Genomic DNA, 16500 nt, shown 5'->3' with positions numbered 1-16500 from the left:
GGGCGGGCGGCGGTTGCGGAGCGAGCGGGCGAGCGGGCGAGCGAGCGAGCGCGGCCGCCACAAAGCTCGGGCGCCGCGGGGTCTGCGCGCGGCGTAGCTGGCCCCGCGCGGCGACTCCTTTCCATGCTGGCTGGGCCCGGCCGCGAGCCCCGGGCGCCCCGAGGCCGCGGCTTTCCTGCGCGCTCCGAGCGTTCGCAAGTTGCGAGCAAAGTTTGCTGGAGGAAACGCCAAGCCTGAGTCCTTTCTTCCTCTCGCTCCCCAAATCCAAGCGCAGCCTGCGGGCGTCATGCCCGCGCGCCTCCGCAACCTGGGGTGCGCGTGAAGCCTCGGAGCCTTGGCGCCGGCGAGGGCCCAAGGACCACTTTTTGGGGGGAGCTCGTCGTTTGCTCCGTGCCGACCCACGCCGGGCGCGGGGACAGAGCCGGTCGCCAGGGATCGTTGCCATTCAAGGTAACCTCCGTGGTGGGCCCCTCGGGGAGCCTCGCGGGACTGGAGAGTGGGCCCACGGGAGAGTGGGCGCCGTGAAAGCCCGGGCCGCCGGGTGCACGGTCCCCCGAGCGGAGGGCTGGCACTGTGGAGGAGCGCTCCCTGTTCTTCCTCTTTGGCTGCATAGGTGATGGGGGAGCTGGGTGCATGCTGACGGCTGGCGTTAGGGAAGTTCTGCCTCAACCACCCCCATCCAGATGCTGACATCTGCCTCTGGCGCTCACACCCGCCCCCCTGTCAAACTCCGGCCGGCGAGATCCTCCGACCCCAGAGCTGGCGGGCGAGCGGCGGGGCTGCCTCGCTGGTGGCACAGCCGCTCAGGTCCGGAGCTCGGAGGGGCATCTTCGGGGTGCCTCGTTACGGGGCCCGGGGAGCACCCGTCCCGTCCCATCCAGGCCCCGACGGGGGTGCCCTTCCCCGGGAGGGAGCCGCTGGGGTGGGGCCGGCGACACCTCTGTAGGGTAGGAGATGCTCGGGGATGGCACATTTGGGGAGGGGCTGCTCCGGTTCCCCGATTGCAGTGCCGGGCGCCCCTGGCCCGCAGCCGCCGTCGGCGCTGGAGGGAGCCCGGCGCGCCTGGGGCTAGGGGGCGAACTGGACCGACTTTTTCTAGTTCGCTGCCTGCTCCGCCGGCAGCAGCTCGGAGATGTCGAAAGCGCAGGCGAGTTCTAACTTGCGCGCTCATTCTTTCGGCTGCCGGACCGCGCCGGGGAATCAGCTGGGGGCCGGGCCAGGACCTGGCTCCGACCCTCGTGGCCAGAGGGCCAGGCGCAGAGGTCCGGCCCGGGGGCGATGAGTCTCCGCCGCTCCCCTCGCCGTCCGCTCCCTTGCAGACTCTCCTCGCGACCTTCCTTCCTCTCGCCCAATTCAATAAAACCTACCCTTAAAGGCAAACCTGCTTTCACCCATTATGTGTTTGGTGTGAAACGCTATCAACATTTAAAACCCCATTGTCCCCTTGGTCCCAAATCCCTGTAAATCTTCCACTGGCCTCGACTCATTTTCATCTGAAAAGACTGTTTAGTTTGAATAGAAAAGAAATCGGGAGCCTCTCTCTCTCTCTCTCTCTCTCTCTCTCTCTCTCTCTCTCTCCCCGTGGAATGTCAATTAAAATGCAAATTTCTCTGAGCTCTTTAGCGCCCAGAGAAGGGGGAGAAAATCAGATATTCCAAGCAAACAAATGAAAGAAGTGCTACAATGAAGCCGGGTTGGTGGTGTTCAGTTCTCCCGAAGCGGCGGCAAGTCCTCATTGGCTTGCCAGCGTTAACAGGGAAGAGAAGGTGGTCCCAGGTCAGCCTGTATTTTGCATTTTTTGAGAATTTCAGTATGTTGAGGAATCCCCACACCCACCGCATTTGACCCCTTGAGAGGCCTCTGCCCTGTTAGCTGTGGGGAGAAGGGGAGCTAGGGAAGCTCTGAGCCAGGAGGTGGGTCTGCCCCCTGGGGGACCTGGGCGCCCCCGCACCTTGCCTGGCTCTCTTGACTGATGTGAAATATACTGGGAACAAAACACCCAAGTGCTCGTCATGGGCGGGCAGGCAGGCAGACAACCTCTTAGGGGTAGAAACTCAGGTGAGGCGGGCGCTGCATGGGCTGTCTTCTTGGAGCGTGGTGGTGGGGGGTTTGGGAATGTTCTGGTAAACCGAGGAGCCCAGCATCGACCTGCATAGGGACCACTCCCCAGCCAAGCCCACTCGCTTGTCACTTTGCCTGTCTTTGGGGGCGGGCTTGTGCCGAGGTGAAAATGGACCAGGGGGACGGGTGGCCATGAAGAGCCATCCATCACTGGGAGGGTGACAACTCCTCCCGCGCCCAGGCGGAGAAGAGAGTTCCCTTTCAAGGGGAAAAATAAACACGCTGGGGCTTTCACTGAGGCTCAGACTCCAGGAGGGATTATGGTATTGAAGGCAGGAAGCTGGAATTGTGGCCGCCAGCGGCATGCTGGGCCTGTGTTCCCAACACCGAGCCTGGGGACCTCATTATCCTGCCTAGGAGGTCCCTCCATACTTTTGTCCAGTCCGGTGAGGAGTTGTGCAGACCTGCCGCCCTAGGCCTCCACCTTCCAGAGATTTGGGAAGGGGGTGGCCGCGGGGCCTGGACCTGGAAATGGCTAAAAGTCAGTTTCTGGTGCAAGCTGATGGGATGAATGAATGGTTTGGGATTTAGCTGAGGTCACTTACTGTCCACCTTTCCTGCCTAGAGCAAAGGAAGCTCCTCTAGGCTGGGACAGGTGGGCGAGGCGGCTGGGGAAGCAGCCTGGGGCCCACTCTCCTGCCAGGATTTAAGATTGTTCCTGTGAGGCAGAAAATTCCCATGCATTCTGGAAATGCTTAGTAAGTCAATGAGAATGTTTGTGTGTTTCCCTCCCACGTGTATGTAGAAATAGATATGGAATTATCTTTTGAGGCTCTTAACTTGAAGAGGAAAGAAAAGTTGGCCAAAAAATCCTTCAAGCAGACTGAAAACAGGGTGGGCACACATGCTTTTCTTGCTTGTGCTATGAATCACACCATTTCACATGTGCTTTCTTTGAAGCAGAGATTTTCTTTATTCCTCCTCTGGAAGTGGGGCAGCATCCTCTTTTCCCTTACCCACTTTAATCCTTAGTTAAAGCTAAAAGTTTTTTCTGCTGTAGCTTTGGGGAGGCTCCAGCAGTATTGAAATCGTAGTCATAATTCGAAATATCAAGTCATGCAGAGAGCGTGGGGTTTAGAAAGTTCTCACCCCTACCCTCAATCCTATAAAATGTGGTTCATTCATATATAGTTCACAGAATCTGACTGTGTTGATCAAATTCTCTAAAGTTTGTGCATTTCGGTTCTATACTTAGTAATTGATACCGAACAAATGTAAAGTTATTTGGAATCTCTTAAGTGTGGAAAATTTTCTTTGCCTTTGGATCAAATGAGTGAACAGAATAGCAGGTTGGGCACCCCCTTGTAATTTCTGCTCTGAAATTTTAGCCAGTAGGTTAGCATACTGAAAGTTATTGGCCCAATCACATACCTTGATAATAATTTACATAGCATCAGAAGCAGCATCATTAATAAACGCCTGTGATATTCATCAGAATTTGCATTTGCTCCACTTCTTAACGCACTCTCTCTGAAGACATTCACTAGGCCTGGGTTGCCATTAGTCATAGTGGAACGGGATTCAGCCTTCGGATCTCTTTCTGGATCAGCTGCTTTGAATGTATTGCAGTTCCGTTCATTCTTTGTAAGTGGCTGCTTGGCGAAAGATTGAAATACATTTCTGCATTTGAAAATGAATCTCGACAAGTGTAAACTGGTGGGAATTTTTGGTCGCCTTCCTGGGGTTCTTTTTACTTTGCTTGTCTCCCTTCTTCCTGAGGGCTCCAGCCCCCAGAAGCAGATGCCTCTGAAGTGCAGTTGGCCCGAGAGAAGTTAACGAGAGGCTGGGTATGCCAGCCCGAGCATCATTAACTTGCTTTTGCAGTTGCCCTTGAAACTAAGGTCACGTTGCTTCTGCTTCTTGAGGGCGGTAGAGGTGACAGTGGGTAGGAGAAGAGAGTACACTTTGCCTAACTGAAGTGGCTGCACGTATCTGTGTCCTGCAGCTCCTCTTTTTTTTATCTCTGTTTCTTAAAAGTAGGCTTTCTAAACGATCAGCCTAACACCTTTTGTGGACGGGTCTGGTGGAAACCCCTGGGACTCACGTGCGGATGGAAGGCATTTGCAGATAATGAAAAAGAACTGGGTTGAAATGAATTGGAGTTGGGGAAGATTTCACTGACTCGCCGACTCTCTCCTCTAGAGGCTACAGCAGCAGCAGAAGTGGCTGCAGGGCCAGCAGAGGCTGTCACAGCACCTCGGTTCCCGAGCCCACCGCCAGCTGAAGGCATTGCTGCAGGCAGTCCATGCTCATAGAGGAAGTGTGCAGATGGGATTAACGTCCACATGGAGATATGGAAGAGGACGGGGGATTGGCACCGTAACCATGGTCAGCTGGGGGCGCTTCGTCGGCCTGGTTGTGGTCACCATGGCAACCTTGTCCCTGGCCCGGCCCTCCTTCAACTTAGTTGAGGATACCACGGTGGAGCCGGAAGGTAAGTTGTTTAATTTCACTTTCAGGGTACCAAGTTTGTTTTGGGATTTGTCCGGGGAAGTGGCACTTAGGTCGAGGCCTGTTTGAGAATCAGGTGCCCCTCGCGTTGTAAATGAGTCTTCCAAGAGCAAGGGAGAGTGGGCTGTCTGCTCCCCGCAAGCCAGAGATTACGAGAGCAGGTTCCCAGCTGGGACACTGCAGGCAGAGCGGTGTTGTTTGGTGGTTTTTTGGCATGTGCGTGTCTCTGACCTGGGTGAGGGAGACAGCGGGCAGTTTATCCAGTGCCCAGGAGAGCCGTGGAGGGGGAGCTTGTAGCTGAAGGCCATCTAGGGCTTTCTGCAGGAGCATGCTTACCGGAGAAAGTTTTGCTCACAGCGTAAAGAATTGCTGTTTTCTGACAAAAGGAGTCACTAAGGGAAATTGCCAGCATCTGAAATGCTGACATTTTATTTTCATTGTCTAAGGAGAAACAGCAGCCTCTGAAGTTCAGCACAGAGGTGCTTGGCACATTACATTCTTTTGAGCCACTGTAATTCATAAGACTTAAGCAGTACGTCACAAAGCGGCACATTCTATTTTAAGTCAATTTGAAGTGTACCTGGGCCTTTCCTGAATCTCTGAGAACTTCCAGATCTAACAGGGTGTGCGTTGGTGTCTCAGCTTTGGAAATTGCACGAAGGCAACACATTATGCATTTTGGAAGGTACAGAAAGGCGTGAGGCCAGTTGTGAGCACCGAACAGGGCTGAATTATCCTGCCGGGCAGATTTGGAAACTCTTCCGCAGGTCCTTCTGAGATGTCGGTAGCCAAGCCTTGACTCGGTGCAGCACTGAAATCTGTCATCAGTAGGGAATATCGGTAGCTGAGCTATTTTTCAAGTGGTAATCTGAGAATAAAACGGCAGATCCTAGCACTCATCGCCACTTAATGAACCTGTTTGCTGAGAGCCCACCTGGTGCCTGTTGAGCTCGGGGGCCTGAGTGGGCTGGGGTCAGCTCAGCTGTTCTGGAAAGGCACCCAGCACAGAAGAGGACCGCAAGCCCGTCTAGGACCATGCGGGAGGGAGGGCTGCGTCCCCATCCAAGGGGGGCTCCCGCTGAGACCCTGAGTCAGGAAGCATAAAGGCATATCTTTTTCTAAGACGAAGGGACTTCTTACCGGAAGCAGTCCAGCAGTCGTGAGATGAGGCTCGTGCCCTTTTCCTTACACAGAGGTACGGAGGCTTTATAATGAACAGGTGCGGTGACATCGCCGAGGTTTCCAGATCTCCGGGAAGGAAATCTGGTAGGAGCTTGTGTCTGTGACTGCCTCCTTGTGACATAAGCATGGCTGTAATGTGCAGTGGTGATGATTTTTTTTTTTTGCTGTACACGGGCCTCTCACTGTTGTGGCCTCTCCCGTTGCGGAGCACAGGCTCCGGACGCGCAGGCTCAGCGGCCATGGCTCACGGGCCCAGCCGCTCCGCGGCATGTGGGATCTTCCCGGACCGGGGCACGAACCTGCGTCCCCTACATCGGCAGGCGGACTCTCAACCACTGCGCCACCAGGGAAGCCCGGGTGATGCATTTTTAAAGGGTTTAACTTGAGGGAAAAGGGTCCTGGTTTCTGAAAGTCATGCCTGTACTTCTTTAATTTTGCTAATAATTAAAATGGATGTTTCTCTAATTGCCAGTTTTCCCCCGAGTGCGTGGCTCAGCCCACACTGAGGCAGCTGAGTTGGGATTTCCCAGGAATGGCCCAGGTTAGGAGGAAAATGTCATTTTTCATTTAGACTTCCAGGGCAGCATTATTGGGAGTTTATTTCAACATAAAGTGTAAAATGGTCCTGGAGGACTTCTTTTTATCATATTTAATTATTGAAGAGAGTTTAAAATATGTGTGCACATACTGGAAGAAAGAGGTGAGGCAGAGAGGGGGAAAAGCAGTGGACAGGGATGGAGTCCGCACGGTGGTTCTTTGTTAAAAATGTGCATCCAACAATGTGAGTATTGTTGGAAGCAGGTCTTCCCAACGTGGCATCTGTGGATGCGCTTGCGGGTTGAGGGGAGGTGCCTGAATTCCCTGAAATGGTAGGTCATATTTTGCAGGTGTCCTTCTGTGCATATTTCGGGGTTCATAGCTTCTATGAGGTTTGTGTCCAGAGTCGTGAGAGGTTAAAAAAAAAAGAGATTTAGTGGACCCCGCAAAACCCTGCAAAGAGGTGACTTTGGAAAAGCACACAAACCCCTGGACCTCAGTTTCCTTCCCTTTCTGTCGTCTGAGGGTTGGATAAGACAGTCTTCTGGGTCTCTTCATTCGTGCTAAATGAATATTTATATCCTCAGAAGCGTTCTGATGACCTGCCTCAAAAGCTTGCTGGGAGATTTAGGTGGGCCTGGACGTGAAGTGCGGTTAGCACAGGGCCTGGCACCTGGGATGTGTTGTCATCATTGTTCCCAGTGAGCTGGGCACATGCATCTTCCTGGTCCCGTGGGCTGGCTGGGTCAGTTGCCACAGTGTCAGGAAACATCTAGGCTTTTGGAGACAGTTGAGTAGAGAGTTGCTCTCTAATGGAGGAGGCCCTTCATGTTTCCAGGCAGCTGTGTTTGCTTTCTGTAGGGTCTGTACTTCCCCTTTCAACTGATTTGAGCCCTAAGATGAGTTCTTCCAATGCCAGAGTTTTGCTTTGGTGTCAGAGGTTGTTAGGAAGGTAATCTAATTATAGATGAGGAAGAGGAGATTTTTAGCAACTGGAAGCAGACTAAGTGGGGCAGCTCCAGTTTAGGCTGTGGTACCAGCGAATTGGAGAGAGACAGACAGAGTGTCCCCCATCCATGTGTGTCCATCAGTCCCTGTCTGTCCTCCATGGTGAGTTTAACTGTAGCTTTGGTTAAAATAAGTTCAACCTTGACCTTCTAGTGCACAAGGCCTTATCTTATTTTTGTTTTGCTAATTGGGAAGCTCAGTTTAGATAATGTGTATCGGGCTGGACCAGAGGAAAATTTGTGCGGAGAAAAAGGTAACTAAGTTCCAGGAAGGAGCCCTAATGCTAGAGGGTCCTTTTCCAATTGTCCCAGCTTTGTACAGTATCATGTCGTCTGTCCCATCCATCATCGTATCATATATCCCATCGTCTGTCTTATATCATTTGTCTCTGGACACATTCTGAAGTGGTAGCAGTAGGTTTGGGTCTACTCAACTGACTTAAGAAGAAAATAATCTCTAGAAGATTTTAGTTGTTAATATTCCAGACTAAAAATGAATATTTTCAACTGGTCGTTCATTTTTGTAGGTGACCAGCTGCGAAGGGTTTAAACTCAGTTGACTCAAAGGGGCCAGTCCTCAATGCCAAGTACTGTTCTGTTGATTAAGATTGTAATTATTTAAAGTATAGTCAAGCTTGATTACCTTGGGGTGGAGGCGACTCTTACTTTCAAGTTCTTCCTGACATTGTCACCTACTCTGGTTAATTAAGTCATTGTTGACATTAACCACATCTTTGTTTACATCAGCCCAGTAGGAGCTAAAATAAAAGGGCTTTTCCAACCCAAGACCCTTTATTACTTTTCCACCCTCCACAAAGTGTCATTCTGAAAAGCAACAACCTGGGAAGAAAGTAGTATGCCTTTTTTTTTTTTTTTTTTTTGTAATCAATTTTTGGGCAAGGTGATCCTGACTGATGTGAGCTGGTCCAAAGTTCAGTAGCAGAGAGATTGAGCATGGGGTCCACACGGAGACCTCCTTACCTCAGATTTTTCCAGTATGGTTTAAGTCCTTTGTTAGTAGTATTGTAAATGCCATGATATCAGCCATACGCATTTAATTGCAAGTTAAAAGAAAAGAAAAAAAAGAATATATCCGCATACCAAGAATGAATGATTTAAAATAATCTTCTGTTTTTTATTATCTGCATCTTTGTTCCTCAGTATGAGTGTTAATATTTAAGAGTTGACTGTAACTTGATAGCTTAGGAACAAGGACTTATTCTTGGTAAATTAAACCAAACGTAGGCTTATGCAGTTCAATACACAATGAAGTACACATTCTTTATTAGTATATAAAGTATTTCACAATTCATAGACAAAGAGCTGTGTTTAATATTACTTCTAGAGCAAAAATTTGGCAAGCCCAGAGAATTGGTATTTGTATACTTTCTATACTGGCTCGCTCTCATCCAAATTCCAAGTGTGTGTGTGTGTGTGTGTGTGTGTGTGTGTGTGTGTGTGTGTTTGTATTTTGCCTTTTTATTTTAACCAGTTAAAACACTGAGTACCTACTAGGTGACTAGTCCTTGCTAGGCCATAACTGAAGACTTGTTGCTCTCAAGTGTTTCCCACTCAGCTGAGGGGGAGAATTCAAATAACTAGAGCAATCCAATATGAGATGTTTCCAATATCAGACTTAATGAATAATTACATGGCTATGAAATAACTGGGGTAGTGTTTAAACAGGAAGAGTTTTGTTTAATGTTTGTATTCTCAATAAAATGTGTCCAGGAGCCCTCCCATTTGTAGTCTCTTGTTTGGGTATTTACTTATCCAGGGTAATTGTTAAGAGGCTGTCCCCCTCTTTCATCAGAGTCAGGCTTAATTTTACGTTTCCATTAAAAATGCTGTCTAATTTTAGTCTTTAAAGGAAAATGTGGGAAATTGATTTTTGGGTGCCGGCATCTTAGGCTCGGTAGGAAATACAGCTAGTGTGCTACTTTCTGCTGTGTCGGTTTGACTCTTAGCAGGGTGCTTGCCTTGGTAAGCAATTCAGAAGTGATTGTTCGGAAGTTTTTCAGGCTGTCCCACAAATGATTCTGATCCAGTGGGTTTTATGAGGCTGTGCAAAAAGGCCCATGGTCTTTATTATTATTTTGTTTTCCTGGAGGGATGACTTTAGCCTTAGGTTCTGCATCCTTCTTATGCTTTTGCTGCATCCAAGTGGGATTTAGAGGTGGCTCTGCTTTTCCGGCTTCCCTGGCATTGCAATGCCTGATGCCACACCCTCACCCCACGTCCTTCTCTCTGCCTTGCCATCTTAGCAGTAATTTCTTTTAACTGATGGTGACAGTGCTGAAGGCCGTATGTGGCTGAATCGTGAACCTAATGTAAGGGCTGAACGTTTGGCCTCAAGCCAAAGAGGTGGGTTTCTGATCATTATATCCAAGATGAACAAACCCCGAAGAATTCAGCTTTGACTCCTCAGAGGCTTAGAGGCTCTTGAACTTGAGTTTTTAAAGCTACGCACAACTCGTGTTCCATTTTGCGGACAGTGTTTATCTTCATGGGAAGCCTTAAGGCTTTCTGGCAGCCCGAGAGTCTGCACAAACTGGCCACTTCCTCCTGCTTACCCAGATAGACCTGGAGTGACCCAGCCAGGTTCAGCTCTGGCTTTCCTCGATCAGGGAATGGGAGGAGGTGGGGAAGGGAGCTGAGGCCGAGTTCTGTAAAGAAGTCTGGTTGAACAAGCTGCTGGCCTTTTCACTATGATGGGCCCCCACGTCTTGGAGATGTTTCCTTTTGAAGTTAACAAAGGTCACACTTTTCCCAAGTTTTTTTTCCCCCGTGCTCTGATTGTTACTACCCCGGTTTTGGGCATGACAGGAAACCCAAAATGGTAGCCACATCAGTGGTAGATGGTGGTTGCAGGCTTTCACTGGCCTCTGTTTGTGTAACGTCAAGCTTTTACCGTTTATATAATCATGCAAAAGGATATTTTAAATTATCAGGCTAGACCACTGTTGTCCATGAAGAGTGCAAATCAAGTAGAATAGGCATGCTTTAGAGTTTCAGTAATTTTGGTTTTAGGAAACTTGTACCATGATGGAGTTTTAAGATGTTGGGTGTGAGCTGTTGTCATTTATTCCACTTTGGAATCCCATAAGTAGTTACGTCCCATTCTGGACTTTTGCCATTTCATGTGAATATTAAAAATTTCAACTCCTTTTTGACTGTACTGAGGGAGCTACGGTGTGGCCTACTCTTTGCTCTAACCCCTGTCCAGCTGAAGCATGGTAAATTCCGAGTCGTGTCTGAATGGAATGCACATATATAGAATGTCAGGTCATGGTGAACGTGTTTTATGGGGAGGTCAAAAAAATAGCTTATAAGGAAAAGACTGACAGATTCAGAATTGAGGTCAAGGGACATATATATTTTATGATTTATATACAGCACTTTACTTGAAAGAAAGAACCCAGTTCTGAGCTCTGACATTAATACGGTAAACTCTGTATATATTGTCATGATTATTTTCTAACGCTAGAACTTCTTCTGAGTTACTATGTGTGACCTCTTTTTAAAGGCCAGTTTACTGTTAAGTTTTGCCATACATAACCAGCTGTAATGTTTTAAGAATATAAAGACATCGAAAAGTCCAACTTTGTGTGTTGCAGGGAGCAGGGGAGGTAGGAGGTGGGGAGGTGCTATAAAATGTATAGAAAGATCTTTGCAGTGGTGAGTTTAGGGTTTAAACTCTTTGAAAACCCTTACACTTCAGATTGTGAGTAGACAGTGAGTTTGCCCCAAAGGAGTGTGGCTGCCTTCAAGGCACCTCCTTCCTTTGGGAGTTCCATGGCGGTCCAGTGGTTAGGACTCTGTGCTTTCACTGCCGAGGGCCCGGGTTCAGTCCCTGGTCGGGGAACTAAGATCCCGAAAGCTGGCTGCACAGGTGGTGGCCGCCCCTAACCCCCGCCCAAAGAAAGGCACCTCCTTCCCATCCCACTAAGCCTCCTGGATCTTGACCAAAACTTGTTGCCTTTTTAGCTGACCCAGGCAGGCGCACAATTAACTATACATCCTAGGGTTCAAACAGAAAATCACCCAGATCTTTAAAAGACCAGGAATACTCTATGTTATTATCCTAAATTCTGCATCTGACTTTTTTTTTTTTTTCCGTAGAAATGGATAAAATCATTTAAAATGGTATGTAATGTGCTTTCTGGGGACCTTAACTCACAGAAGGAACTGGCCTTGGGAGCTAAACAAAGGAGATTTGAATCTTTCCATTATCTACTGGTGCTGTGACCTTGGATAAGTTAGATAACCTCTCTGAGCCTCTCTTTCTTTATCTAAAAGTGGGTCTGATAACATCTATCTTGAAAGGGGGACCATGACGATCAAATGCAAGTGTATGTAAAGCCCATACAGTAGTTCCTGGCACATAGTAGGTGCTCAGTAAATGCTAGTTTCCTCCCTGCCCCACCCCACTTCCTTGTAGAGGTAAAAACCTGAGATAGGATGTCAAACCAATATTTCTGGGATGTTTACCCTATGATATACAATGACAAATCTTCTGATGAGAGGCATTTACTTTAATTAAAGTAGAAAGGGAGCCTGTCCAACCCTTTGTATTATCCTGGGCATTTACAAGTCTGGACCTTAGAAATGGGGTCCTCTTGCTGCTTGCAGTCCAAATGGTTCAGGGTTGACATTTTTTTTCCCTGTCGAAAAAAGTCAGTTGTGGCTATGTAATAACGGCAGGATATGTGCTTCATAAGGAGCAGTATATTTTGGCAAGGAGTTCTGTGCTTGGGGCTTCCAAACAAAGGATTGTCAAGAGGCCCTGTGAAGAAGGATGGAGAGGGACTTCCCTGGAGTCCAATGGTTAGGACACTGCACTTCCACTGCAGGGGGCGCGGGTTCAATCCCTGGTCAGGGAACTAAGATCCTGCATGCCACGCAGCACAGCCAAAAAAAAAAGAGAAGGTTGGAGAGAGGTTTATGGGATTGGTTGGCGGGGAAGGGGGGTGTCATATGCTCTGCTTTTGTCCTGGCCCGTGAGGGGAGCTCCATAGTATGTTATGATAGGCTCTGCCAGGTTGGCCTGTGGTGACTTCCCCCGGGCAGCCTGCTGGGCCTTCCTTAGGTGCACAGGTGGCTGGGCTTCCAGTCTTCGTGGAAGGGGGCTCAAGGAGATTGTTCTGGTGCCCGTGGTGCTGGGGGTGTGAGTGGGGGTGGGCAGCGTGGATGGGGTCGTGTCCCTGAGAGGTTGAGGGTGCAGCTGGTGGTAACAGTAGTTCTTCTTGCCATCTGTTAAGTGCCTGCTGTGTGTTGGACATCGTGCTATAGGTGCCTTGACATGTTATCTCTAATCTCTTTCCCCAGTTTTATTGAGATATAATAGGCAGCACTGTTTAAGATGTATGGCATAACCATTTGAGTTACATATATTGTGAAATGATTACCACGATAAGTTTAGCTAACATCCATCATCTCATACAGACACAAAAAAAGAAAAAGAAAAAAATATTCTGGGATTAACTCTCTTAATGACATTCACATATACCAACCACAGAGCAGTGTTAACTCTAGTCATCACGCTGTACATTATACCCCTGGTACTTATTTCCCTGCTAACTGGAATTTTGTACCTTCTGAACCACCTTCCTCCAATACCTCCTCCCGCCACCATCTCTCATCTTAGTCATGCAGCTGACCCCAGCTATCCACATTCGCATTTTATGGCTGAGACTCTTGACTGAGACTCTTGGAGATGAAATGATTCCTCCAAGGCCCCATAGGTAGTGAGTGTGTGTCCAGGCTTTGGGGTACATTGATTGGTGCAACAAAGATTTCCCAGTGGCCTCCTCTTTCCTGAGCAGGTGACTCTTCTGTGGAATACTGTGGGGAGCTGCTCATTCTTAAATCTGTCATTTGACTCTGAAACATGTAAGGACAGTGCTGGTTGATGCAGTTTCTTCTCATCTGTCCACATCTATTCCCCTAAAGCTATTTGAAGAAAAGTCGTAGACAGTACAACCATTCCAATAATTACCACTTCGTGATTCTTCTGGAATGGCCTCTGGTGGTACGTCGCTTATTGGTGAGAAGCTAACCCTCTCTGCTGTGCAGGAGACCAGAGGGAGACTGCGCGGAGCCCGAGACAGTGTCATGCGGCAGGAGTCACAGCAGGAAGGGCCGGCCCTCAAGGCAGCAGCACGAGGCCATCCCGTTTTCCTCGTCCCAGGTGCTTCAGACGGTCTGCTCTGGGACCTACTCAGTGTTCAGTTTTGGTTGTCAGTTTGACATTGCATCAAGCTTTTCTTCAGCATTTCTGGTTTGAGGTGGGGTCAGGGCCTATCTCTGCAGACTGGTATACCTGGGGCTCCTGCAACCTGTGGTCATGGACAGATACTGAGCCCTCTAATGTCAGAAGCTAGGAAAGCAAAAATAAATAAATAAATAAAAGGGGGGGAAAAAAGGGGGAAAAATTCCCAGAACGAAAGGGCAGAAGCAGCAACACCTATATACTTCCTGTAGCCTTGGCCAGGAAGGGTGTCCCGAGGGAAAAAAAGAGGCCGGGGAGCAGAGCCCGTTTTTAAAGCAAATGAAGTTCAGTTTGGTGGTTTTAAAAAAAAAAAGAAAGTGAACTCTGAGCGGTTCCAGCCCGACGTGGAGGTGAATCAAGCCTGGTTCAGCCAGTTGCATTCCGTGCCGGCCACCTGCTCGGTGATGCAGAAGACGCAGGCATCCAGAAGGGGGGCTCCGTGTGGGTGAGAAGTTGTAGGATGCTTGGCTGGAAGGTGACACTGCGCGGTTCCCTCTGAGCCTCTCAGCCCTGGTGCGGCCACAGCTTCCAGAGCCAAGGTCATTACTACGGCACACCTTTCAGATTGCAGCGTCGTTGCTGTGGCTCCTTTGAGTTTGTCCCCCAAGTATGTTGAGGCCCTGCTATGTCCTACTGTGTGCCGGGCTCTGTGGGGATAGAATGACAAGCAGAGAAGTCTCAAGTCCTGTTGAGTTGGGGGGGATGGGGGGGCGGGGAATGGGACTGGCATTTGTCAGATACTTGCAAAAAACGAAGGGGCAACTTCCAGTCTGAGGTGAAGGTAATCCGAAGTAAAAGCATGGTGTGTCTCAGAGGGATTCGGGGAACCCCGAGGAGGCCAGTGTGCTAGAGATGGGGCTGCGGAAGTAGGCCAGGCCAGGCGGGGCTGGAGGCAGCCTACGTGCCATGTTAAGGGTTTTTCTGGGTCTTTCAACCGTGCGCCTTCCTGAGGCTGGTCTTGAAGGCAGTGGGTGCCGCCTTGATTTGCTGGTAAGTTCACCGCGTTGGCCCTAGTCAGCCCCGGCCAGGTGTGCCGGCTAGGTTGCTCTGTGCCCACTTTGGGAATCCTCCTGACCTCTCTGCTGTCCGGTGAGAGGTACCTACCCTTAAAGGTATGGCGAGTCAGGAGGTCACGGGCAGCCCTCAGCCGCCACTTGAGTGGGGCATCTCCTCGCTCCTTGACAGTCTGGAGCTGCAGTTCCTTACCAGACCCACGTGGATGCGGGGAGACGGCCCCGGGGAGCCAGGGAGACCTAGTGAACACGATTCTGGTCCCCTCTCGGGGGCCTCACCTGGGCACTCAGCGATTCAAACAAGGCTTCCTCCTCTTTCCATGGAGAGGGGTGCACAATCTCAGCTTAAGAAAGACCCTGGTACGCCCTGTCCACGTCTTGGGAAGCCAAGATGCTGGGGAGCCGTGCACAGCCTTTCCAAGAGCAAATGCTCCCGAGGGTTTTGAAAGGGGCTCTATTAGGAGGTAGGGGCTCTTCAAAGTTTGGTTCCTTGAAGTTTTTACCTCTCTGCACATAGGCGGCTTAGGGTTGGGGAGAAAGGTTAACCACGGTGGCGCCTGTCTTAATTTGGAATTTCCTGAATGAATGTGGTTTCAATCCTCAGGCACAGGATTCCCCTAGGGAGGCTTTTTCTTTTCTCTGCATATCACGGGAGAAAAGTGATCCCTGTGGCTTGTCCTGCCTTTCTGGGTCCTGCCGGCCCGGGGCCCCGGCTGGGAATGGGCCCTGCCCACCACAGAGGCTCTCCGCCCCCTCTGACTTCAGGGAGACCTCTGCCAGGGGCCATTCTGATCGAGCCGCTCGCTGAAGACCCCTCGGGCTAGGAATCTGTGCCTTCGCCTGCCTGAGCCGGATTTCAGCGCTGGCCGGGCCTGAACTTGCTGAGGCCCGGGCTGCCAGATCAAACCCATTCAAATGAGGAGGCCCATCTGTTTCCCAGTATCCAGCTGCTGTCCCTTCATTTGCAAATGGCTGGGATGCTGCTGGAGGGGGGACCAGTCTGGGGACACATCTGCAGGCTCCGAACGGGTGTTAGAACTGGGGTCCTGCTGAGAGAAGAAAGGCCGAGCCCTTTAAGTAAACTTGCTGAACAATACCCCCAAAAGGTCCTGAGTTGCAGAACCCGAGGCAGCCTTGCCCTCAAGGAGTAACTCTTCACCTCCCTCTCTCCTCGTCAAGCTTCCCCTTTGTTTCCCCTCTCATTTGCCGATGGGGCCGCTTTAAAAGTATTCATGTATTCAGAACGTACTCGCTGAGGGAGGGGCTCGGGAAAATGTCCAATAGGATTTGGACATTGATCTGACCTTTACGGGACTTAGAGGGCAAATGTATCCCCTGGAGTTGGCACCATTTATGTCAGGAGCGGGGCCATGTGAGCCACAGGTAACACTAAGGTGGAAAGGCGGCCGCCCCTGAAAACTTGCTTCTAAATGCAGTCAGGCTGCGGGGCTTTGGAGCATGCTCTCTGGAACGCAGGCCAACTACCCCGCTCACTGGAGCCCAGGTCCTCAAGCTAGTGGCCTCTGGGTCTGGCGTTCAGGGGTTTTCATGGCCTGCTGTCGGGTTGCAGTGAGTCATCCCTGAGCCCAGCTGGGATCCTCTTTTCTAGGGAGTTCTTTGGGGGGTTACCGTGCCCCCCATACAAATATCAGTTATCTCAAATTTGTTGGATGGATGAATAGTAAATGGTATTTTAATAAGCCACAGGCTTCTTCCCTTACAAAAGTAATCAAACAGGTGTTGTACATAGCCGTTGATGACGACGACTCTCACAAGATCCTTGGATGTTTAGTTCCATTTGGGAACATTCCAGAAATCCCCACTTTGGTAACTTACATATATATGATGTGGCAGATTTGTTCATTTGAAAGAAAGCCCCTTTTTAAAATCAGACAAATTCAAATTGAGGTTCCCATGT

At 49.8% G+C, this 16500-nt stretch overlaps 1 protein-coding gene across 12 annotated transcripts in view; it reads left to right on the top strand.

Annotated features, from left to right (window-relative positions):
* The first annotated feature begins 27 nt into the window (after positions 1-27).
* FGFR2 (fibroblast growth factor receptor 2) overlaps positions 28-16500 on the top strand; it is a 103970-nt gene continuing 87497 nt past the window's right edge. For all 12 annotated transcript variants that reach the window (XM_029244690.1, XM_029244700.1, XM_029244698.1 and 9 more), the window contains exons 1-2: positions 28-450; positions 4264-4555. In XM_029244690.1, coding sequence (XP_029100523.1) covers positions 4390-4555 — 166 coding nt within the window. In that variant the 5' untranslated portion in view covers positions 28-450; positions 4264-4389. The remainder of the gene's footprint in view (positions 451-4263; positions 4556-16500) is intronic.

This window comes from Monodon monoceros, unplaced genomic scaffold, assembly GCF_005190385.1.
Source record: "Monodon monoceros isolate NGI ecotype Baffin Bay Population unplaced genomic scaffold, NGI_Narwhal_1 Super_Scaffold_4, whole genome shotgun sequence".
NCBI classification, from domain to species: Eukaryota; Metazoa; Chordata; class Mammalia; order Artiodactyla; family Monodontidae; genus Monodon; species Monodon monoceros.
This window is presented reverse-complemented; position numbering and strand designations above follow the sequence as displayed.